General features: G+C 43.1%; 1 protein-coding gene across 3 annotated transcripts in view; it reads right to left on the bottom strand.

The window, feature by feature from the left end:
• The window catches only part of Commd1 (copper metabolism domain containing 1), a 125030-nt gene that overhangs the window by 66057 nt on the left and 34922 nt on the right, over window positions 1-24051 (bottom strand). For all 3 annotated transcript variants that reach the window (XM_037208949.1, XM_028876354.2, XM_037208950.1), the window contains one exon: window positions 23034-23315. In XM_037208949.1, coding sequence (XP_037064844.1) covers window positions 23034-23315 — 282 coding nt within the window. The remainder of the gene's footprint in view (window positions 1-23033; window positions 23316-24051) is intronic.

The following is a 24051-nucleotide window of genomic DNA, read 5'->3' as shown; positions in this document are numbered from 1 at the left end:
TTCTTTCTGAAATGTTTGGAATTTCCCTATTGCTCACTGAGAAACAAAAATATATTAGATGTAACAAATATTTCTCAATGTCACAGTCAGTGATACAGGACCATCATTATAATAATACTTCAGATTATAAATCATGACTTAAAGGATCTACAGGGAGAGAAAGGAGTCAAACACTTTTCTCACCTTCATAAGGGTCACAGTCAATGCAAAAGACAGGGAAAATTGTAGCATCGATTAAATCAAATTTTACACGACACACAGTCCTTCAGAAATGAAGAACCAAAGACCCAGGCTAAACTTGTACAACTAAACATTCTCTGATGAAGAATGGACAGTCACACACAGAAGGGAGACTGAACTGCCTGTCTGCTGGATGCCTCTGGCCCTTCTCTGTACGGCATTCTTTCTTGAGGTACAGGGCAGGATTCCTCTAGAATGAAGCAGAGAAGGAAAGGAAGAACCCCTTCTAGACTTTATGGCTTCCTTGGAAGGAGAAGGGTTCTAGTTTCTATCATCCACCACAATGAAGAGGCATTCTGATAGAGTATGAGACAGGAAGCTGTGATAAGGTTCATGCCTCTGTCTCAACACTTAAGAGGCAAAGGCAAGAGGAGCTTGAGTTCTGGGCCTAATATTGATAAAATGAATATTAGCACTCCTTCACATTCGCTTATACCTGTTTGCCACCTTTAATTCGCTGCACTTCAAACCTTAGCATATTCTGAATTTTAACAGCTTGCATCTGGGCAAGCAAGAGAAAACGACAGCAGGGTCTATCTTCTGCCACAGGGCCAAACATTTTGTCAGTAAATTTAGTTATACTTAACTTCCAAAAGGAAAAATCAAATTAATTCAAATTTGAAGTGAGGACAGAGCAAACATATGGGGTATTACTGTGAACACAAAACATTTTAAAATTCTTTCTAATTACATTAAAAATTATTCCAAACATATTTGGTTATAAAAAGTAAAAATATAAAGAAATGAAGGGAAATCCAGGTAGGTGACACATGCCTTTAATCTCAGCATTCAGCAAGCACAGGCAGGCAGTTTTCTGTGGGCTTGAGGCCACCCTGGTCTGTATAGAGACAGGACAGCTAGGGCTACATAGAGAGACCCTATCTCAAAATTAAAGGGGGGGGGACAGCTAATAAAACAATATGAGGTGTGGACATGTGTGGGAGCCCGTTCTTGGGTTCCTCGTGGCTTTACCCAGCAGGTCGGCATAGAGGATGATCAGGACCACAGGCCTGAGTGCAGGTGTCTGAGATGGTCTGCACTTGGCTGTGCTGGGGGAGGAGGTCTTTTGCTCCATCCCTTGGCATCTCTATAAAAACCCTGGGGCAGAGACAGTCAGGGCCCGTTGGAATAGGTTCTAGGTTCTCTCAAAGCTATCCTTTATTTTCTATCTGTTTATCTCCACAATATTCTCCGCAATAAATCCTTCTATCTAATATTTCCTGTTGCTCGTACTCAAGAAAACTCTGGGGAGCTGTGGGGTTGGTGGGTAAACACTCCACAGACATGAACTGGCAAACCTTTTAAAAAAAGACACTCCAAGACCTTGCCATAAGAAAGTAGAAAGTTAGCAACACATGTGCTACAACCATCTTAGTGAATCTGTGCCCTCTCTGCAGTAATGCAGACAAAACTAATAAATAAACCAATCTTAAAAAAAAAAAGAAAAAAGAAAGTAGAAAGGCTTCTTCAGTGAATAGCAACTGCAATTCTTTTTTTTTCCCCCCGAGACAGGGTTTCTCTGTGTAGCTTTGTGCCTTTCCTGGAACTCACTTGGTAGCCCAGGCTGGCCTCGAACTCGCAGAGATCTGCCTGCCTCTGCCTCCCGAGTGCTGGGATTAAAGGCGTGCGCCACCACCGCCCAGCTGTAACTGCGATTCTTAATCTTTAACTGGCCAAATAGAAACTATTCTCTTTGTCCAAAGCTACCTCCACTGTCACCAGCTAAGCTGCCATTTCCAAAGGCCTGACTCACAGCCAATTGCAACATGATGACGAAGCTTGGCATATTGAAAAGGAACAATGCACATTAAGCAGATGGAAGTCTGCATATTCACTCCTTACTCCAAAACTGGAAGATCCTTGACATCTCAAAAAAATAAGTTTGGGAAAATGCTTGACCTAGAAATAATTATTTCCACTTCCTATGAATACCTTTGGAGACAGGGCTTCTATTAGCCTATTAGTTAGCCTATGTCAAAGGCCTATTTTCAACCAGGGTCACCATCATCCCAGTACTAGCATACAACACACATTTAAAGACTCAATAAGAGGGTTAGAGAGGGGCTGGAGAGATGGCTCAGAGGGTAAGAGCACTGGCTGCTCTTCCAGAGGTCCTGAGTTCAATTCCCAGCAACCACATGGTGGCTCACAACCATCTAGAATGAGATCTGGTGCTCTCTTATGGCATGCAGGCATACATATAGGCAGAACACGAAATACATAATAAATAAATCTTTTTAAAAATGAAGTTAGAGTCAGGTGTGGTAGCACATGCCTTTAATCCTAGCACTTGGGAGGCAGAGGCAGGTGAATCTCTGTGAGTTTGAGGCCAGGCTGGTCTACAAACAAGTTCCAGAATAGCCAGGGAAAACCTGTCTTGAAAAAAACAAAACAAAAAACAAAAAAACAAACAAACAAAAAAACCTCAGTAAGTATGTAATCTGACAAAATAGAACCTGTCAACTCTACAACTCTACAAATGTAACATTTCAAGCAAAGAAAACTGGTGAAGAGTGTTACTGCTCTTACAGCTCACTAGAGCGTGGTTCCCATCCCCAAGGCAGGCAATCACAATGCCTGTTAACTCAGCTCAGGGACTCCAGACCCTCATCTGGACTCTGCAGACATCAGTCACACACACACACACACACACAAACATATATATGAAATATAATTAAAAATTAAATTAAATTTTAAAAAGACCTGGAATTTTGGCCACAGATTATCAACAGATTCATTTAAAATAGACTGTGATCATGAATAAAAGAAGTTTTTAGGTCAATCCTATAGTACGTTAGGGAATGGCATTTACTGACGTTAAATGAATTACTATGTCCCGGCAAGTACCGACATGGAGAATGAGCAAAGTTTCGAATGACCCTGCAGCTACTGAGAGAGTCAACTTCTCTAAGAAAGGCCACTTTGATACTCCCTCGGGTAAAAAGGAACAGCACAGGCCTGTGCTCTTGAAAGCCATAAGAGTTACTTAGATTTTTCTGAATAATACCTTTGTTGTGAGTTTACAAGCTGTGAGATTGAAAAAAATACCCAAGACAGGAATGGCTGCCTACAGAAGCTCACTGGTCCAAGCTGGGGAAACATCATCAAAGGTTACCCCTGGCTCATTTCCCAAAGGAAATCCATGAAATCCCAATCCAAACACTGAGACGAAAGCAGTTCAGCTGAGACCCTTTTGGGTGAGGACTCGGAGGATTTCAGTCAGAGGATTCGTGGAGCTGGTGAGGTAATGGGTGGTGGCTGTGGCTGTTCTGCTTCTCTGATCTTTCAGCTTTTACGCCAATATCTGGTACCAGGATTTTATTACAAGACCTTTTAAAATTCAAACAACAGGCAGGTGTAGCCTTGTTAGAGGAAGTGGGGGTGGACTTTGAAACCTCAAGGCCCAAGCCAGGTCCAGTGGTTCTCTCTTCTGCTGCCTGAGGTTCCGGATGTAATGCTCCCTGCTACCTCTCCAGCACCACATCTGCCTGCATGCCGCCATGATGACAATGGACTAAACCTCTGAACTGTAAACCAGCCCCAAGTAAATGCTTTCTTTCACCATGGTCATGGTGTCTCTTCACAGCAACAGAACAGTGACTGAAACACCCTTCCGAAGCCCAACACTCTGAAACACTGGACTGGGAACACAGCTGGCAAATGTAAGTTTAGTCTTGAAATGCAAATGGCGAATAGCACATGATGCTAACAGGCTAGCGTCAGAAGCAGACAAACAGGCAATGTGGATCCATGTGCCAAGCAAATGGGCTCAAATGCAAAGCACACGTAAATTTCCTGTCCACACCACAAGAGCAACGAGTTATACATCACCATTTCACACACAGCTCATAAAAATAAGGGATTATTCTAAAACTCCAGAATTTAAACATCAACCACCAGAAGACTGAGTTTATTAATCCCAGGTGCCAATTAGAAGCAAATCTCAAACTTAAAGTATTTTGCAAATAAACTTTAAATTCAAAAGGTAAGTGGAGATGATTGACAATCTGCATATAAAACCATATACAACGAGAGATACTACACTACATCTTCAAAGAGCACCAGGAAAAATTAGAATTGATGTCAAAGTTTAACTCACATAGGACAAGGAAGCATCTGCCACAAAGACCTAACATCAGCTCCACTTAAAAGGGAAGATTACTTTTTATTGTTATTTATGTGTCTGTGTCCATGCTTGAGTATGCACAGGTGTGTACAGGTACCCACGGGAGCCCCTGAGGCTGGAGCTACAGGTGGCTGTGAGCCACCTGTTCACCTGGGTGCTAGAACTAAACTGGGTTCTTTAGTGGAAGAGCAGCTAGTGCTCTCGATTACTCAGCCATCTCTCCATCTCCCTCTGCTCCCTTCTCACTACTAAACACAATCCACCCACTAAATTAGCTTTTGTACCCGAAAGTTTGCCTTGAAGTTGTTATACACAAATTTAAGATAATGTGACCTTCACAGAAAGACAGTGAAATGAAACATTTATTTTCCTCTAGCTTGAGCAAAAAAATTACTCATGTGATCTACAGAACAAGTAATTTTTTAATCCTCATTTATTAAAAAGAAATTCTAGTGCCTACCTTTTCCATAACACTGTTGTAGGGACACAATAAAATAATGTACATAAAGCAGGATTAAGTACAGTACTAAATATCATGCAACTTATGATGCAACACTATCCAAGATCCATTCTACCAACTAATCATAGTAATTAAGTTTGATTGGTGCAGCTAACAGAACTCAAAGATTCCATACGTACCAATGTTGATGCAAGAGAAAAATTCCTATACCATTTTATGCTAAGAAACCATCCTATCTGGATAGTTACACAGTGTACATGAACTCTGGCTCTTTTAACATCAGAGGTGGAGAACTGAGAAGTGGGGTACACTGTGCAAACAAGAACTGATAACCCTCATCCATCCCAGGTCACTGTCGGACACGTACTGAGAGAAGTGGGGTACACTGTGCAAACAAGAACTGAGAACCCTCATCCATCCCAGGTCACTGTCGGGGACACGTACTGAGAGAAGTGGGGTACACTGTGCAAACAAGAACTGAGAACCCTCATCCATCCCAGGTCACTGTCGGGGACACGTACTGAGAGAAGTGGGGTACACTGTGCAAACAAGGCAGAGTTTTTAATGAGAGAGGCCATCTTTTTTTAAATGTAACAACATACAAAATGGCACACCTAGAGTAAACGTGAACTGCTGTCCCACTGTGCCCCAGGGGCAGAGGTTTGTGCTGTGCTGGTTTGCACCTAGAAGCAATCCAGCACAACAGTTTAACTTCAGGCAAACACTGAAGTCACGCTCCAGACTCTGCATGCCTGACTGGAGGAAACCGGAGAACCAGAAGGCCAACTGTTCTCAGGATCGTTTGGGGCGACGTACGGAAGAGCGATGGCGGTGCCTGTGACGTGGGCCCCAGGTTGCTAACAGCCTCAACGGCCCGCTGGTTTCTCGTCTAGTGGGAGAGTAAACAAAGCGCTGACCTGCTGAGGGTGGGACTCTCGGTGTCACCTTGCCAGCAGCACCTGTGAGGCACAGGCATAGACTGGTCCATGGCCACCACCACATATCTGATATTCTACTAACTTCTTGGTCAAAGACAGGGACCCGTTATAAAGTGACGAGCTGAGCCCTGAACGATGAGCAGCATTCGGCGAACACTGGTGAGTTTGTTCGTGGTCGGTGAGAAGTTAAAGCACACCACTGTGACGGAGAGAGAGGTGGGAAAGTCGGTCCCCAGGGAAGGCAGTGTGCAGAGACGTTCAAAGGGACCACAGAAAGGGGGGACAGCAAGAGTCAGAAAGCTGAGGGTCAAAGCAAGGCCGAGGCTCAGTTCCACATCCTTTTACTGTCCCCCATTCCCAACACAATCAGAATGTGAGTCTTACCAGAAGTGAAAAGTCTCCAATCTGTCACTTCCACCCCAACAAGCTAAATCTCTAATTCAGCTGCTTTGGATACTTTTCTTTTTCTTTTTCTTTTTTTTAAATAATTTATTTTATTTTATTTTATTTTTTTATTTTTTTATTTATTTTTTTTTTTTTTTTTTCGACAGTTTCTCTTGTAGCTTTGCCTTTCCTGGATCACTTGTATCAGGCTGCCTCGAACTCACAGAGATCCCTGGCTCTGCCTCCGATGCTGGATTAGGCGTGCGCCACCAACGCCCGGCTAATTTATTTTATTTTTATTTTATGTACATTGACGTTTTTTTTGCATGTATGTCTGTATGAGGGCACTGGATCCCCTGGAACAGGAGTTACGGACATCTATAAGCTGTCGTGTGGGTGCTGGGAATTGAACCCGGGTCCTCTGGAAGAGCAGTCAATGCTCTTAACCACTGAGCCATTCTCCAGCCCCTTGGATACATTTTCTAGTCTCGCTTTTCATCACAAACATAGAGCACAAAGCAGACAATCGCATTCTTTTTGGGTTTTATGCACTACAACGTGCTAACACATTCACTAACTGAAAAGCTAGCATGTAAACAATGGACACAGAAATTCGAATAAATACTTCAATTCCTACATTGCGTGAGACAGTGCTTAGGAGTAATTCTAAGGGAGCTCTCTCCTGGTTTTCCTTCTCCAAGCTTGCTTATTAATTCAATGCATTTCCAAAAGTGTGTGCCATTGTCCACGAACTGAGGGAAAGTGGGATGGAAGCATGACGACCACACACCTTATCAGTGGGAACCACAACTTTGTGTCCTTGTTCATCTCTGTAGGACAGTAGCCCTTATACTGGATAGTCTTGTTTTCAAAGAGAAGAGGAGGGCTCTCTGATCCTGTAAAACTCCTATCTGTGACTGAAAAGACAGATCAGATGCTGTGCAAGCGTAAGACCTTCAGTTCATCCCCCAGAACCCACATAAGATGACTGACACAGGGCAGCACACGCCATCTCAGCACTGCAGAGGCAGCCTATCCTACTTGGTGAGATGCAGGCCAATAAGAGCTTCTATTTAGAAAAAAAAAAAAAAACAAGTTTACAGAATCCAAAGAAATACATCAATAATACATTAGCCTTTGATTTACACACATACACACACACACACACACACACACACACACACACACACGCGCACGCGCGCACACACACACACACACACATACACACACTCACTCACTCTTTAAGTTAATAAAATATACAAACACAGTAGTCATAAATGGCCAGAAATCTAAACACAAGACTTAAGGTAACGTGTTTACTTACATCCTGTTTTAAAGAAGCTAAGTCAATATGAAAAGCTGCCAAGATGGCGGCAAGATAACTCAGCCAGAGAAGGCAAGTGCCACCAAGACTGGTGACCTGAATTCCATCCCTGGGGCCCACAGGGAGGAAAGAGAAGTGACTCTCAGCAAGCTGTCCTCTGACCTTCACATTCGAGCCATGCCACACATCCTACCCCAGTGAATACATAAACACAATTTTAAAATTTAAGAAAAGTTTCAAAGAGCAGCTCGGGAAGTACAGATGAGCACCTTGGGTGCTCAACTTCAAAGAACACACCAGAGGCTTTGAACAGCAGATACATGCTTTTACTCTGAACAAATGAATAAGATCCATATACGCTGTCAATCCTTACATAACAATCTATCTATCACAGGCATATTCTGAGTCTTTTCTGTATGCTCAGTGTAAAATGCACTCAGAAATGTTAAGTAGAGAAATAAGAGGCTTTATGGGGAAGGACATGTAAATCCTAATGGGCTATAGAGCATTAGGATGTGCTGGTCAGACTCAGAACACAGCAGGAGGTTCACAGAAGCAATACATGTTGGTGTGGTGGCCTTGGATAATGTGGGGGGGGGGAAGAACCTTATTGTGGCACACAGTCTATTTGCAACGATTATGTAAGGTAACATTAACGCTCACAGGAGCTTGTGAACAAAGAGCTCTCTTAAGGAGCCAAGACAGGAAGGGGAATGTCTCAGCTTTGAATTCACATGGGCTCCAGGGAAGCAAGATCTCCAGAAGATTTTATGAAAAGCCCAGAAGTTCTTCCTGACTGAACCAATACAAGATACCTGTTTAGCTTCCTTGGGGCAGGACTGTGTGAATGACGGGGGGGGGGGGGGGGGGGGGGGGGGGGGGGGGGGGGGGGGGGGGGGGGGGGGGGACGGACACACACGGATGGACGGACACACGACGACAGCCAGGGGCTGGGGCTATCAATCAATCGTTTAATCCCCAGTACTGCAAATGAAACATAACAAATACAGCCAAGTTCATGTGTCTAGTACATTTATCCCTAGACTATAATCATATGTGTTATAAAAACCCATTAGGGTTATAATTAATACTCTGTCAATCTTGTAGGCATTTTGTTTAGTTGAGAAAGATCTTGGGTCTAGCTTCACTTTTAGTTGAACACAAGGAAATTAAAATAGTGCCGCAACAGATATAAGTTCAAATACAGTATAAAGTTTATCACAGACCAGCAAGATGGCTCAGCAGACTTGCTGCCAAGTCTGATGACCTGAGCTTGATTGCCAGGACCACATGGTAGAAAAAGAGCACTGACTCCTAAAATTTGCCCTCTGACCTCCACACACCTGTCACCCGCCACCATACATGCACAATAAACAAACACTCTAGGGGAGGGAGAAAGGGCTCAGTGGTCAAGAGCATGCACTACTTACTCTTCCAGAAGGCCTGAGCTCAACCCTAACCCACGTGAGGTAGCTCACAGTTGCCACAGCTCCAGCTCCGGGGGCTGACACCTGTTCTGTGGCACCTGGGCTCATCTACTGCTGTTTTTAAGGTCTTAATTACTTTTTTAGTAACTAAGGCAAACAGATGAGAAACTTTCACTGCAGAAATGGTTTTGAAAAGTCCAGAGAGAGGAACGAGAGCCCCACTCCACAGAGATGACCACATGAATGTCGTTCATGCTGCCGCCTCCTCCTTTCCCTGCCCCACACCCACTCCCAGGCTGGCCTAAACTTACTAGGTAGCCAAAGGTGAGCTGCTCACCCTCCTCCCTCCACCTCTCAAGTGCTGGGATCACAGGCCCGTGTCACCATGCCTAGTTTATATGGTGCTAAGAACCAAACCCAGGGCTTCATGCATGCTAGGCAAGCATCCTACCAACTAAGCTACCAATTCTCAAGTGCCTCTTTTATGTATTTTCTTTGTTGTTGATGCTGTCTTCCTATTCAAGCACACATCCATTTATAAAATTTGAATTATGATGTTTGAGCATCGTTTTGAATGTGATAAAATGGCATTGGTTGTTTTAGGTTATATGTCTTCTTATGCGATCTTATTATTTATTTTTATTTTATGTGTATGGGTGTTTGCCTCACTGTATGTCCATGCATCATGTGCATGCATGCCTGAAGAGGCCAGAATCGGGTGTTAGAGTTACAGACAGTTGTGAGTGGCTGTGTCGGTGCTAGAAATCAAACCCAGGTCCTCTGGAAGAAAGCCACTGCTCTTAACTACTGAGCCATCTCTCCAGCCCCATGTTATGTGTCTTTTGTCAACATAAAAATTTTTAATTTGGATTATATTATCTGTAGGCAATTGTACATCTTTGCTTTGCCTACACTGAACACTATTCTGTGGACATTCTGTCAAGCAGCTGGGACCCTCCACTCTTGGGTTTTCCAAGATGTCCCAATGAAAGACCTATCTGCTCCTCTGCTCTATGGATTCATCTTTTCAGTACAGCTAGGACAGATGTTAATACGCTGTTTTTTCCTAAAACTTGCCTTCTCTGCTTCCTCAAGAAACAGATGCCTGAGGTCTCCAGGATGACAATTAAACAGATGCTCCTCCCCTCACACCTCCAGCTGAATGTGAACCCACGAACTCCCAACTCCTCTTCCCCATGTCGCCCCATGCCCACAGGAAGTAGCCAGACTTGAACTGGTGCCCCTATACCCAAAGAGTCTGGAATGTTTGGGTGGGAGCTCCACCTCAGCCCCTGGCACCCTGGTGCCCCATACCTAAAGAGTCTGGAATGTTCTGGTGGAAGATCCACCTCAACTCCCCCCCTCCTCTCCCTCTCGTCTCTGTCTCCTCTCTGCAGGGCTGGGGAATCACCCAGGAACGCTTTACCCATTAAATCAGGCCTTTTCCTAATTTGGTCTGATTTGGAGAGGCCTATCAGGGTGCAAAAACTCTAATCAGTGAGATGAGGTTACCTGTGGCTTTTCCTATTCCTCTGATCTCTCATGTTTTAACCCCAATATCTGGCTCTGGGTTTTTGTTTTTTGGTTTTTTTTATTAATAAGACTGTTTAATACTTTGTTCCACAGAAAGCAAGTGAGTATGTGTCTCCATGGACCCACATAGGATATGGGATACCTTAAGAACTGGAGTAACAGACATTTATGAACTGCCATATTTGGGTATTGGGAGTCTGCACTCTGGTTCTCATGAACACCAAGTGATCTTAACCATTGAATCTTCTCTCCAGACCAAGTGTGTAAATTGTGGGTGGTTTGGGGAGATTCTGGTTTTTGTTGAGACAAGGTCTCACTTTGTAGCCCAAGCTGCTTGGAATTCATTATGTAACCTAGGCTAGCTTCAAACTCCTGGGTGATTTTCTTGCCTCAGCCTTCTGAATGCTGACATAGGTGTTAGCCACCACAACTAGCCAGACAATAAGTATTTGTGAAGAAATTCAGGAATTGGAACCCTTATGCATTGTGGAAGAAAACATAACATTGTACAGTCGACTGTGGAAAATAGTTTGGCAGTTCCTCAAAAACTTAAGAACAGAACTGTTGCATGACCCAAAGTCTACTCCTAAGTATATACCCAAGCAAATTAAAGGTGGAGACTCAGATATGGTTTTCTTTTCTTTTCTTCTTCTTCTTTTTTTTTTTTTTTGGTTTTGGCTTTTTGTTTTGTTTGTTTGTGTGTGTGTGTTTGTTTGTTTGTTTTTTAAGATTAATTTATTATGTATACAGTGTTCTGCCTGCATGTGTCCCTGCAGGCCAGAAGAGGGCACCAGATCTCATTACAAGTAGTTGTGAGCCACCATGTGGTTGCTGGGAAACGAACTCAGGACCTCTGGAAGACCAGTCAGTGCTCTTAACCACTGAGCCATCTCTCTAGCCCCTTGTTTTGTTTTTTGAGACAAGGTTTGTCTATGAGGCCCTGGCTGTACTGGAACTCTAGACTAGGGTGCCTCCCAAGCGCTGGGATTAAAGGCATGCATCACCACTGCGTGGCTAGATGCATGTTTAATGGGTGCTGAATTACTGTGCTCATTATTCAGAGTAGCCAAAAAGTAGAAACAACCCAAGCTGTTTATTGTCCCTCAATAGACAGTAAACAAAATATGGCATACACAAGCAATAGAGCATCAACCTATTAATGAAAAAGGAATTAAATTCTATGCATGCTACAACATAGCTAAATCCAGAAAATACTGTCCTCAGTAATAAATGAGACACGGTGTGATGGCTGTTCTTGGTTGTCAACGTGACTACATCTAGAATGAACTACAATCCAGAAATGAAGAGCACACCTGTGATCCAGATCTTGAGACAGAGAGACAATGTGCCTTTAATCCAGATCTTGAGTTGGAAAGCACACCTTTAATCTGGGCCACACCTTCTGCTGAAAGCCTATATAAGGATAATGGAGGAAGGTTTGCCTGCTTGCCCTCGACTTGGCCGGACATCCATTCCCTCACTGGAGCTTTCTTCTCCAGGACTCCAGAAGAGCAGCTGAGACACTCAGCCTCATGGGACAGTGTGGTGATACTTTATTTGTGCTGAAATGTGGTGATATTTTATCTGTATGTCAATAAATAAAGTTTGCCTGGATATCAGAGGAAATAGCAAACCATTAACACAAAAGTCAGGCAGTGATAGCACATGCCCTTAATCCGATCACCAGGCAGGCAGGGTCTCTGTGTGTTCAAGGACACACTAGGGAACAGAGGCAAGCATGGTGACACACGCCTTTAATCCCAGTACCAACCATAGAGACCTGGAGGTCTGTACAGATAGGCAGTGACAAGGAAGTGAGGTAGCTGGGCTAAGAGCCAATGAGAGGGCAGAACAGCAAGGCATTAAAAGCCTGGGTAGACTGGAAGTTGGGGCATTTTGGAAGCTGCAGAGCTGGTGAGGTAAGGTTGGTTGGTGGCTCTCACTACTTCTCTGATCTCTAAGGCTTTTGCTTTGGCTCCATGTTTTTTATTTAATAGAAATAAAAAACATAGAAATTCGGCTACAGGACAGCATTCTTGGACTTTCCATTCACAGCTAGCCATTGCTGGATTAGTTGGACTGTAGCCTGTAAGTCATTCCAATAAATTCCACATATATGTATGTATGTATATATGTATGTGTGTATATATGTATGTATGTGTGTGTGCTTGTGTGTGTGTGTGTGTGTATGTGTATGAGAGAGAGATTCATTCCATAAGTTCTATGACTCTAGAGAACTCTAATACACATAGAAAGATAAATCTTGTATGATTCTATTTATCTGAGGCACCTAGAATAGGCAAATGCATACAGACAGAAACTGTAATAGATGTCAGCAGGGTTAGTGAGAATCCGGCACTACTGTTTAATAAATTCTGAATTTGTGTTTGGGGTCATGAAAATTTTCTAGGTATAAATACTGTTGATGATCACATGACATTATGAATATATCTGTCATCACTAGATTGTATGGCTAATTACATTTTAAAATAGGTTTTAAAGTAGCTCCAGAGTGAGCACAGACCTGAGGGCCGTGTCTGCCTTGGCAGCTGTTCAGTAGTACAAATGGAATGAAGCCCACAGCAACCAGTCAGTACAAAAAACATTAGCACAAGCAGTTTCCACAGGACTGGGGATGCTCAGTGACGCCCAAGCTTAGCAAAGGACTTAAGTCCAAAAGGTGTGTCCAAGAACCCTTCAGGCTGGGCTTCCGGCTTCCGGCTTCCTCTCATGCACCTTATCAGCCTAGCAACCAACCATCTCAAAGAGCCCAATACCGGGGCTACTGACGTGCTACAGGCCAGAGGCATGGACTTCAGCAGTGCCCAACTGTTCTCACGGGGTCAGTAAGTTCACAGACACTCGCCTACCTTCCTTTCCCTTTTAAATCTTCCTACTTAAGTGTAACACACATGGGGAAGGGGCCTGTGAGGTCCTGGTGAAGGCTGCAGCAGCTGAGCGAGCGCAATTCCTGGAACATACAAAGTAGAAAGCAAGCAGCCAGCCAACATCCAAGGCAACTCCTCAACACTGCAGACACAGCCAATTCTTCTCTGCTTTATCAAGACAGTAGTGCCTAACTTGGTACACGGCGAAAGCCTTTTTAAAGAAAATGGTTTTATGTTATGTATAAAGGAGTTTTGCCTGCATGTGTGTCTGTGGAAGCAGAGGAGGATGTCGGATCCCTGGGAACCAAAGCTACCAACAGTTGTGAGCCACTGAGAACCTGAAACTGGGTCCTCTGGAAGAGCAGCAAGTCCTGACCTCTGAGCCATCTCTCCAGCCCTGCAGATGCCTTTGTAAGTGGTCTCTCAGCTTTATCCCGACTCCTCCCACAGTATCAATCAATTTTCATTGGTTAGGCTTGGGCCTACCAAACAAATTTTGGAAGATACAATAATAAAATTTTAAAAGGGGGTTATCCTAAGCAAAGACAGAAATTTCAGAAATCCATGCTGTTGGGATTCTGCCCTTGCTCCAGCTGGGTGGCCGCACATGGGCAGTTCAGGAGTTGAGTGGGGGGTCTTGCATCTTGTGTCATCAGTGTGAGCTAGTGACTACGCCTTAAAAAGTCAGACGCAGACCCCCATCCTCTCTCTCTGCTCTGCTTCCCCTCTTCCCCCACCCCACCATCTTTCTCTCTCACCAGGCCTGGTCCCCTCTCCCCCTCCCAATAAAGCTCTAAAAACTAACACTGGGTTCTGTCGCGACCGTGACCTTTCCACGCTAAAACCAGCACCGCAACCAGCGCCGATTATCATCCTTTCACATGCAATTCATTTTCTTTTTTTAAAGTAGAATACTGGATGCATCTGTTTCTGAACATCTACATCTTGTTAACAGAAAGATGAAGTTCTTCAGTATTTTATTTTTGATGTTGGGGACCTGTGGTGGTGTGAATGAGAATGACTCCCAAGGGCTCATATAGTTGAATATTTTGTTGTTATTGTTGCTGTTGTTTGTTTGATTGTTTCAGGTTTTTTTTAATTTAATTTAATTTAATTTTACAATACAATTCAGTTCTACATATCAGCCACGGATTCCCTTGTTCTCCCCCCTCCCACCCCCTCCCCTCCAGCCCACCCCCCATTCCCACCTCCTCCAGGGCAAAGCCTCCCCGAGGACTGAGATCAACCTGGTAGACTCAGTCCAGGCAGGTCCAGTCCCCTGGGTTTTTTTTGAGACAGGGTTAACAGTGTAGTCCTTACTGTCCTGGAACTCACTCTGTAGACCAGGTTGGCCTTGAACTCACAGACATCTGCCTGCCTCTGCCTCCCAAATGCTCGGATTAAAGGCGTGCACCACCACCACCTGGCATATATTTGAATGTTTAGTTCCCTAGTTGGTGGAATTGTTAGGAGAGATTAGGAGGTGTGGCCTTGTTGTAGGAGGTGTGTCATTGGGGGTGGGTTTTGAGAATTCAGAAGGTTTCCTATAAAGATGTAGCTCTCAGCTACTGCTCTGGAGCCATGCCTGCTGACCTGCTGCCCTGCTCCACAGCCACCATGATTATGGACTCAAACCCCTGGAACTGTGAGCTCCAGTAAACTCTTTCTATAGGCTGCCTTGGTTGTGGTGTATTGTCACAGCAACAGAAAAGCAACTAAAACAGATTCTATCATGTGACCTCATGTGACCGTGTGGAGGCAAATGAGAATGCTTTTAATATGCAAAGAAACAACTGAAATCAGTAGACCTCTTTGCCCCACCCCCACCCCGCCCTCCAAATCTCAGCCCCCGACTTCAGTCTTGACTCAATCCACTCCTACAAAGGAACAAAATGATCCTACCACAGCATCACTCACACCAGTCCCTGTATGAAGCTCTCTGATGGTTTCCAGTCACACTCGGAAAACAATTCAGATTTCTTACCAAGGTTGACTTCTCAGCTTGGCTGTACCTCTGACTGTAAGTTTTGCCCCCCAAATCTTCCTGAGATTGGCTCCTTCCTGCTATTCAACATTCAGCTACCTCCTCAGAGAAGCCTTTCCTACTCAGCCTGCAGCAGCAGCCCTCATCTGGGATGGAGTCCAGCAGCTGTAAGCGTTAGCGCCCTCAGTGAGCCTGATTCAGTGGCCATGAGAGTCACAGCATCTTGCTTTGGCTTGTGTTGGCTCTTCTACCAACTTAACTACTTCTTACTGCCTGGGGGTTAAAAATGGGAGAATAACATATAGGTGAAAACAAAATGGCAATCACCTGTTGTAGAATGTTATTTTAAGGTGTGTTACTTTTGTTTAGGTTGCATTTGTTTAACTCTGTGAAGCTGTGTTGCTTTGCCTGTCTAAAACACCTGATGGTCTAATAAAGAGCTGAACGGCCAATAGTGAGGTAGGAGAGAGAAATAGGTGGGGCTGGCAGGCAGAGAGGATAAATAACAGGAGAAATCTGGTAGGAGAGGATCAAGAAGTAGCCAGAGGAGGAGGACCCAGAGCCAGCCACCCAGCTACACAGCAAGCCACGGAGTAAGAGTAAGATTTACAGAAGTAAGAGAATAGGAAAAGCTCAGAGACAAAAGGTAGACAGGTTAATTTAAGTTAAGGAAAGCTGGCAAGAAACAAGCCAAGCTAAGGCCAGGCATTCATAATTAAGAATAAGTCTTCGTGTATATTTATTTGGGAGCTGAGTAGCGGGCCCCCAAAAGAGAAAGAGTAGAAAACAACAACAATCACCAGAAACCTTTACTAAGTCACTGCCCAAGGTGACAACCATGTTAAGTGCAGGGTATATTTATAAACTCAGAGAACTGGTTCTGTCTGTGGCAACTTCTTAATTTCATAAGTTTCAGCTCTGGATCAGAAAACTGCAGTTCTCAGGAAGAAATCAGATGCAAATGTTAGCTCCCAGAGTTTTGGAGCAGGTTTTACCCACAGTGTAGTGTGCAAGTCACTCAAATGAAGAGTTTAATCAGCAGGCAGCCAAGTGGGAGGAGACAGGGCCCTACGACTTTTCCTCTCCAAGGATGGAATGACTGTGGAGTATGGAAGTGGATACGGTGACTGAAGTGAAACAACCAGTGGTCAATGTTCCTAGCTCCTCCTTAGATGGATGCTCAGTACACAGAGTGCTTGCTTGGGCTGAGGGTGGAGATTTTGGCCTCTGACTTTAAAAAAAAAAACCCACACAGGCCCAAGTAGAAAGGCTTTGGTTTAGACAAAAGCAGTCACTGAAAAATTAGCTAGGCAACACACTCATCTTGTCTCATATGTCAGAAGTACAGGGTACAGCACAGCTAATAGAGACTGCCATTACACTGCTCACTTGTACAGCCTTCCAGATGAGCACTGGGGACAGGAGGTATTTTTTAGACAGGGTCTCTCTATATAACTCTTGCTGTTCTGGAATTCTCTAAACCATTCTGACCTGGAAATCACTCAGAGCTGCCTGTCCCTGCCTCCAAGTACTAGGATAGTAGGCATGCACCCCACCCCACCCCCCGGCCCAGCTACATTAATGATTTTTAAAGTGACCACAACCAACCGAAACTACAAAGCTCCTCAAGGTTTTACCCAGTGTTATTCATAACCACTTTCCTCAATGTCCTGAGTAAAGAGCCATTTCTTCAACCTGACCTCAAACTTCGGCTACTGAAACGCTGGGATTATAGGCATGTCCAGGTACGAAGCCATTCCTTCTTTCTTTTTGATTTTATGTGATGGGTGTTTTGCCTTCAGGCATGTCTGTGCACCACGTGCAGGCCTGGTGCTCAGAGGCCAGAAGAGGGCAATGGATCCCCTCGAACTGGAGTTAACCAATAGTTGTGAGCCACCATCTAGGTGTTGGAAATCAAACTTGGGTGCTCTGGAAGAGCAGGTAGTGAGTGCCCTTAACCGCTGACCCATCTCTCCAGCTCTACAAAGTCGTTCTTAAAAGACCCCTGCTAAGTCAGCAGTGGTGAAATATAGAGGCAAACATCCCTCCCTACATAGTTCACTCTGGAAATCCATAGCAAGTGTCAGAGTCCTAACCTGCAGAATACCTCTAACTAGAGACGAAATCTCATGAGAACCAAGCAGTCTTACAGAAGGTCTGAATCTCGCCTGAACTGTAGCCTGAAGCGGGCCAAGCAGAGAGATGCCCAGCACTCCAACCCCACAGGAGGGCCTGTAGAGAAACAGTGAGAGATGATGTGCCCACGCCATTCTACCTTTGTTTCTTTGCTCCTTCAACAGTCACTGCAATTGAAGAGGTGACCGTTCTTCTTAATTGGCTCACACTGCACTTCATAGTGGCATATCTGATTGGCTGTAATATCGGCTATTCGGGAGGCAGAGGAAGGGGATCACAAGTTCAAAACCTATCTGGGCTCACAGAAACTTAAGGCAAGCCAAGGCAACTTTCTGAAATCCTACCTCAAAAACAGAACATACAAAAGAGGAGAAGGCTGGGATATGGCTGGGTGGTTGAGTGCTTACTGAGCATGTATGTCCTGGGTTCAAATTCCTATACCACAAAAGCAAGAAACGACAGAGAATGTATGAGATTTATGAAGCATGACGAAAAGATAGAGGGAGAAGTTATTTAAGTCAAAGGTAGAGAAAATACATTTGACAAAATTATAGCAGACATTTCCCAAATATAGGGGAAGAGATGGTCACCCAGATAGAGGAGGCATTTAGAATGCCAAACAAACAATATCATGCCATACTACAGTTAAACATCACATAGAACAAAGAATATTGAAAATCGTAAGAGAAAGGCACCAAATCACCTGCAAAGGCGAAGCCATCAGAATAGCAGCCCATTTCCCCACAGGAAATCTACAAGTCGGGAGGGCGGAACGGTGTTTCAAACTCTGAAAAACAACTGCCAGCTACTTCATCCGACAGATGGCTCTCTTTCTCTTCACAACTGGAGAGAGAAAAAGTCTCTGTGATAAACACAAACTAATCCAGAACCACAGAGGCTACTGGAAGGAATCCTACACACTGAAGAGAATAAAAACATCCACAAGACATGGGGACCAATGAACTACACTACACAGTAAGGAAGCAAGGAGATAGGAGGAAAATATCAAGCATTATAAAAACAACAAAATGGGGGCTGGAGAGATGGCTCAGAGGTTAAGAGCCCTGGCTGCTCTTCCAAAGGTCCTGAGTTCAACCCAGGACCCACAACCATTCCCAGCAACCACATGGTGGCTCACAACCATCTGCAATGAGATCTGGCGCCCTCTTCTGGTCTACAGGCATACATATATAACATAATAAATAAATTTTTAAAAAAGGACATTGCAGTTCTAGGCTAGCAAGCAGAATGGCCAGCTTCTGACAGTAACACACTGTGTTAGTGCTGGGAGAGCAAATTAAAAACGGAGGCTGGTAAGCCGGGCGGTGGTGCCGCACACCTTTAATCCCAGCACTCAGGAGACAGAGGCAGGTGGATCTCTGTGAGCTCAAGGCCAGCCTGGTCTACAAGAGTGAGTTCTAGGGCAACCAAGGCTACCCAATGAAACCCTACCTCAAAAAACCAAAAAATATAAAAAAATAAATGGATGCTGTTGAGAAAAGCAAGAAGACTTTTCTCACAAGTGTGCCCAGTGCCACACTGTGGGAAAGGGTGGCAAACACAAGGCAAACCCAAGCCTGGACCAAATCTACATGGTCCATTTGGGTGGGAGCTTTCTTTACTCAGTTGCCATCAAGAACAAAAGCATCACCCTGTTGCTCTACGGGGAACTGGTTAGTCAGAAACAAGGAAGGCGCTGTATTTGAGGGATTTATTATTTTTTAAAATAGCATGCATTGCAGTACAATCAAATTGTTCACATTACCAAAGCAACATTTCCCTGGAATTGAATTCAAAGTTCATAGCACCCAGTCTCATCCTTTTTATTTACCTATTTAAACAAAACCATGTGTTTGCATCTCACCACATGGCCGTATTTATAGAATTCTGGACCCGGCATGTTAGTTGTACTGTATAAAGGTTTGCAAAGAAGTGAAAACAATTTGTTGTACTTTTTATTAAGTTCTGTTAAATTACAAAATTACTTTTTTAAACTACATGATATTATGTATACAATGTTCTACAAAATTTTTATTAAATATTTTATAATATGTTAAAAAAATTCCTAAAATCAAATGAAAATACAACATACTAAAACACAGAACCTAAGCAGTCCTAAGGGACTGCTTTTAAGTCTACATCTTAAAAATCATTGTTTTGCGACTCTGAAATACCACCTTACACCTGACAGAATGGCTACGATCAAAAACACCAATGACAGTCAGTGTTGGAGAGGATGTGGAGCAAAGAGAACACTCCTCCACTGTTGGTGGGAATGTAAACTTGTACAACCACTGTGGAAATCAGTATGGCGGCTTCTCAGAAAATTAGGAATCGAACCTCATTCGATACCTCAAGACCCAGCCATCCCACTCTTGGGCATATACCCAAGAATGCTGATTCATACCATAAAGATACATGCTCAGCTATGTTCATAGCAGCACTATTTGTAATAGCCAGAACCTGGAAACAACCTAGATGTCCACCAACGGAAGAATGGATGAAAAAAATGTGGTACATATACACAATGGAGTACTACTCAGCAGAGAAAAACAATGAAAGCATGAAATTTGCAGGCAAATGGATGGAACTAGAAAAAATCATCCTGAGTGAGGTAACCCAAACCCAGAAAGACAGTTATGGTATGTACTCACTCATAGGTGGATTCTAGATATAAAATAAGAACAATCAGACCACAACCCATAGAACCATAGAGGCTATATATATAGCATGGAGGTCCCTAGGACAACTGTGGCTTATAATAAGTTTCAGTTTTACTCAATTATTGAAAAAAAAAAATAGCCAAATGAATGGAAACACATGAACTATGAACCAAAGGTTGAGGGGCTCCCAGCTGGATCAGGCCTCTGAATAGGTGAGACAGTTGATTGGCTTGATCAGTTTGGTAAACAATTAGGCAGTGGGACCAAGTCCTGTGCTCATTGCATGAGTTGGCTGTTTGAAACCTGGAACTTATGCAGGGACACTTGGCTCAGTCTGGGAGGAAGGGACTGGACCTGCCTGGACTGAGTCTACCAGGTTGATCGCAGTCCTCGGGGGAGGACTTGTCCTGGAGGAGGTGGGAATGGGGGGTGTGCTGGGGGTAAGGGGAGAGGGTGGGAGGGGGGAGAATAGGGGAACCCATGGCTGATATGTAGAACTGAATAGTATTGTAAAATAAAATATATATATATAAAATCATTGTTTTGGGGCTGGAGAGGTGGCTCAGGGGTTAAGAGCACTGGCTACTCTTCTAGAGGACCTGAGTTTGATTCCTAGCAACCACATCAGCAGCTCAGAACCACCAGGTCCAGAGGATCTGAAAACCTCTCTGGCCTCCTTAGGCACCCACACACACCTGGCTTATATACACAAAGACACAAGTAAAAACTATAAAAATAAATCTTTTTAAAAAGTCATTGCTTTGCTTCTATCATTTTATATCACTGGCATTCTCTAGAATTTTATGTAAACAGAGTCATATATCATTTTTGTGTTTCTACCTAGTAAATAATTTTCAGATTCAGCTATTTTGTTCTGTGTATCAAAGCTTCTTTCTTTTTACTGCACGGTTTGCAAACTATTATACTAAAATTAAAAATGCATATTATAATCTTAGCTCAAGAAGTATTAGGAAAACACTAAGTTAAAGAAATATCATAATAATTTCCTAAGATTCCTGAAATAGAAATGTATATTCACATATCTCTGACCACGTATTAAGTACTTAAAGACAACATGAAATACAACCAAGTTCTCCTACTGGCAGGTTCCACATCTAAAGATTAAAACCTACCACAAATTAAAAATACTCAGACAAAATATATTTAACATGTTCAGGCTTTATTTCATTATTATTCCCTAACAATTCAGTATAACAATAATTTATATAGAATTTACATGTTTTAGGAATTATAAGTAATCTAGAATTATTTAAAAATAAATGGGGATATATGTAGGTTATATGCAAATATTATAATTTTATATAAAGGAACTGAGCATGGGATTTGGTATCTGTGCAGGGACATGGTATCCTAAAATTAATCCTCTTAGTGACACTGAAGGATGTGTATATTGTCAGAATAAAAAGTAAACAGCCTAAGGCGGATCTCTGAGTTCTAGGCCAGCCTGATCTACAAAGGTAGTTCCAGGACAGCCATGGCCACACACAGAGAAACCCTGTCTCAGAAAAAAAAAAGTAAACAGTATATACAGATACCAGAAAGACTCAGATATCCAAGTCTAATTGTTATACCTCTCTTTAATTTTTTAATTACATTTTTACTTATTTTGTATTGGGGCAGAGCATGCATATCCTTGGCACCTGTGTGAAGGTCAGAGGTCAACTTTTCTCCTCCATCGGTGAGTCCCAGAGATCAAATTCAGGTTATCAGGTGTGGCAGCCAACACCTTAGCTTTACCTACTGAATTATTTCACCAGACCCTATCGTACCTTCCTAATCTGTCACATGTTTGATTTAGGAAGCATATAATTGTGTGTGTGTGTGTGTGTGTGTGTGTGTGTGTGTGTGTCTGGATCTGTGTGCATATGCACTATATAGCGTAATGATTAACTGAATAGACTTCAGAATGAAATAAACCAAGTCCACTGCTGCAATTAGTACTATTTTATACTAACTGAATAAAAGACATTTTAATTTTTGTTTTGCTCTGTTTTTGTTTTTTGAAACAGGGTTTCTCTGTGTAGCTCCGGCTCTCCTAGAATTCACTTTGTAGACCAGGCTGGCCTCAAACTCACAGAGATCCTTCTGCCTCTGCCTCCCAAGTGCTGGGATTAAAGGCATATGCCACTACCACTCAGCATCATTCTAATTTTTTTAATTAACAAAAAGTTTTAAAATTAAAGTCAGTATGGAATTACATTGAAAAAAATCTAACGAACAGTGATGTAAAGAAAACTGCCAGCTAAAGGGACTATGTTTATCATTAAGAAAAGAAACACATTTCTAGTAGAGGATATAATGAAAGCACTTATTGGATTATTTATCGGAAAATAAATATAATTAACTCAGTGGTCTGGACAGTCTCTAATTACCAGTTTCTTTCCACTCTTCCCCCCTCAGAAAGTATGAGCCAGGTCACTGGGAGTCTAATCCAGCATCTGGAGCAGAGACTGAGTAGCTTTAAGAAAAACCACGAACACTAAAGTCACCTGTTGAAATGACTAGAAATTCAAAGAAAAGCAGCACTGGTCACAATAAGATCACATTGAAAATTATTGTGAGCTAAGGTCAGAGACGGCATGCTGAGTCTTTAGGAACAAACACTGCCATGGCTGAGGTATGAAGGACACTACCCCCATAGCAGATGAGCACACAGCTAACAGGAGAGTCTGTGCACTGTCAGCCTCCGTGCCCGCCCAGTGCTGCTCTCTGAGTCAGCTGCAAGAGCACTGGGCCGCTTTTTAGACTGTCTGTAACTGAGAATATCCAAATTTTCACATGATTCTACCCCTGAAAATGACCTTAGGATTAGTGTATGTGCAAACACTGTAAACAAAAGTAAAATAAATGTATGGACTACTGAGTAATGGAAATGCAACCTTTACAAAGGGAACTGAAGTTGAGCTCACCTGTCCACTTTTCCCGAATTCCAGCTCTACAATGGCAGCAGGGGTGTGTATTTGAGCCGAGTGTCTTGACTGCGACTTGCCATCGACTCTCCAGCTCAGGCCCCGCAGTCCGTTGTCCCAGCGGCTCTGGTTCAGGAGGCTCTCTCGGATTCTTGACTTATGGCTCTTCCAAAACTTGGAAATGACTGCAGCTTGCTCACAGGTGATGCCACCTTGCTTTTTGGTCTGAGCAGTCAAGAAGGCCTCTAACTGGTTGAAATCCATGTCAGCAGATGCAATAGACTACAAAGACAACGGAAAAAGCAATATACATTTGAACTTGGTAGATAACTAGACACAGCTGTCTAACTACAGAGCATGTTCTGGTTGATCTTAATCATTGACTATGTTTCAAAAAGGCCATCAAGTGACAAGACTGAGAATGAGTGACAATTATAGTACAAATGCAAAAATACTCCCTTTTCAAATACCAAGACAAGAATGTAACTTTAAATGTCCGGTTTCAGAGGGCTGGAGAGATGGCTCAGTAGGTTAAGAGCACTTGCTGCTCTTGCCAAGGGCTCGGGTTCAGTTCCCAGTACACACACACGGCAGCTCACAACTGTCCATAACTCCAGTTCCACGGGATCTGATGCCCTCTTCTGACCTCTACAGGCACCAAGCATGAACATGATGTAAATACATGCACTCAGGCAAAATACTCATGCATATAAAAGAAATAATTGTAATTTTTTTCATATCCAGCTTCATAGTGGGGAAATAAAAATTATTCTAAATATGAAACAAAAAAGTCAAACTAACTGGTTCTCTGATAAAATCTTACATAATTTATTGTCAACAGACCTGGTTTGACATGCTACAGTGCTACCATGAGTTGTCCATTAGACAACTAAATGTCATTAAATGAGTATGTTAATTGAACTTTGCAGCCTATCTCAATCAAAAAGCTCAGTAACTCTACTTATGCATAAAGTATGCAACCTTATGCTGTACTTATATTTTCAAACCTTAACTGCCA

The sequence above is a fragment of the Peromyscus leucopus genome, chromosome 10 (assembly GCF_004664715.2).
Source record: "Peromyscus leucopus breed LL Stock chromosome 10, UCI_PerLeu_2.1, whole genome shotgun sequence".
Taxonomy (NCBI): domain Eukaryota; kingdom Metazoa; phylum Chordata; class Mammalia; order Rodentia; family Cricetidae; genus Peromyscus; species Peromyscus leucopus.
Note: the sequence above shows the minus strand (reverse complement) of the source record. Positions and strands in the feature narration are given on the sequence as shown.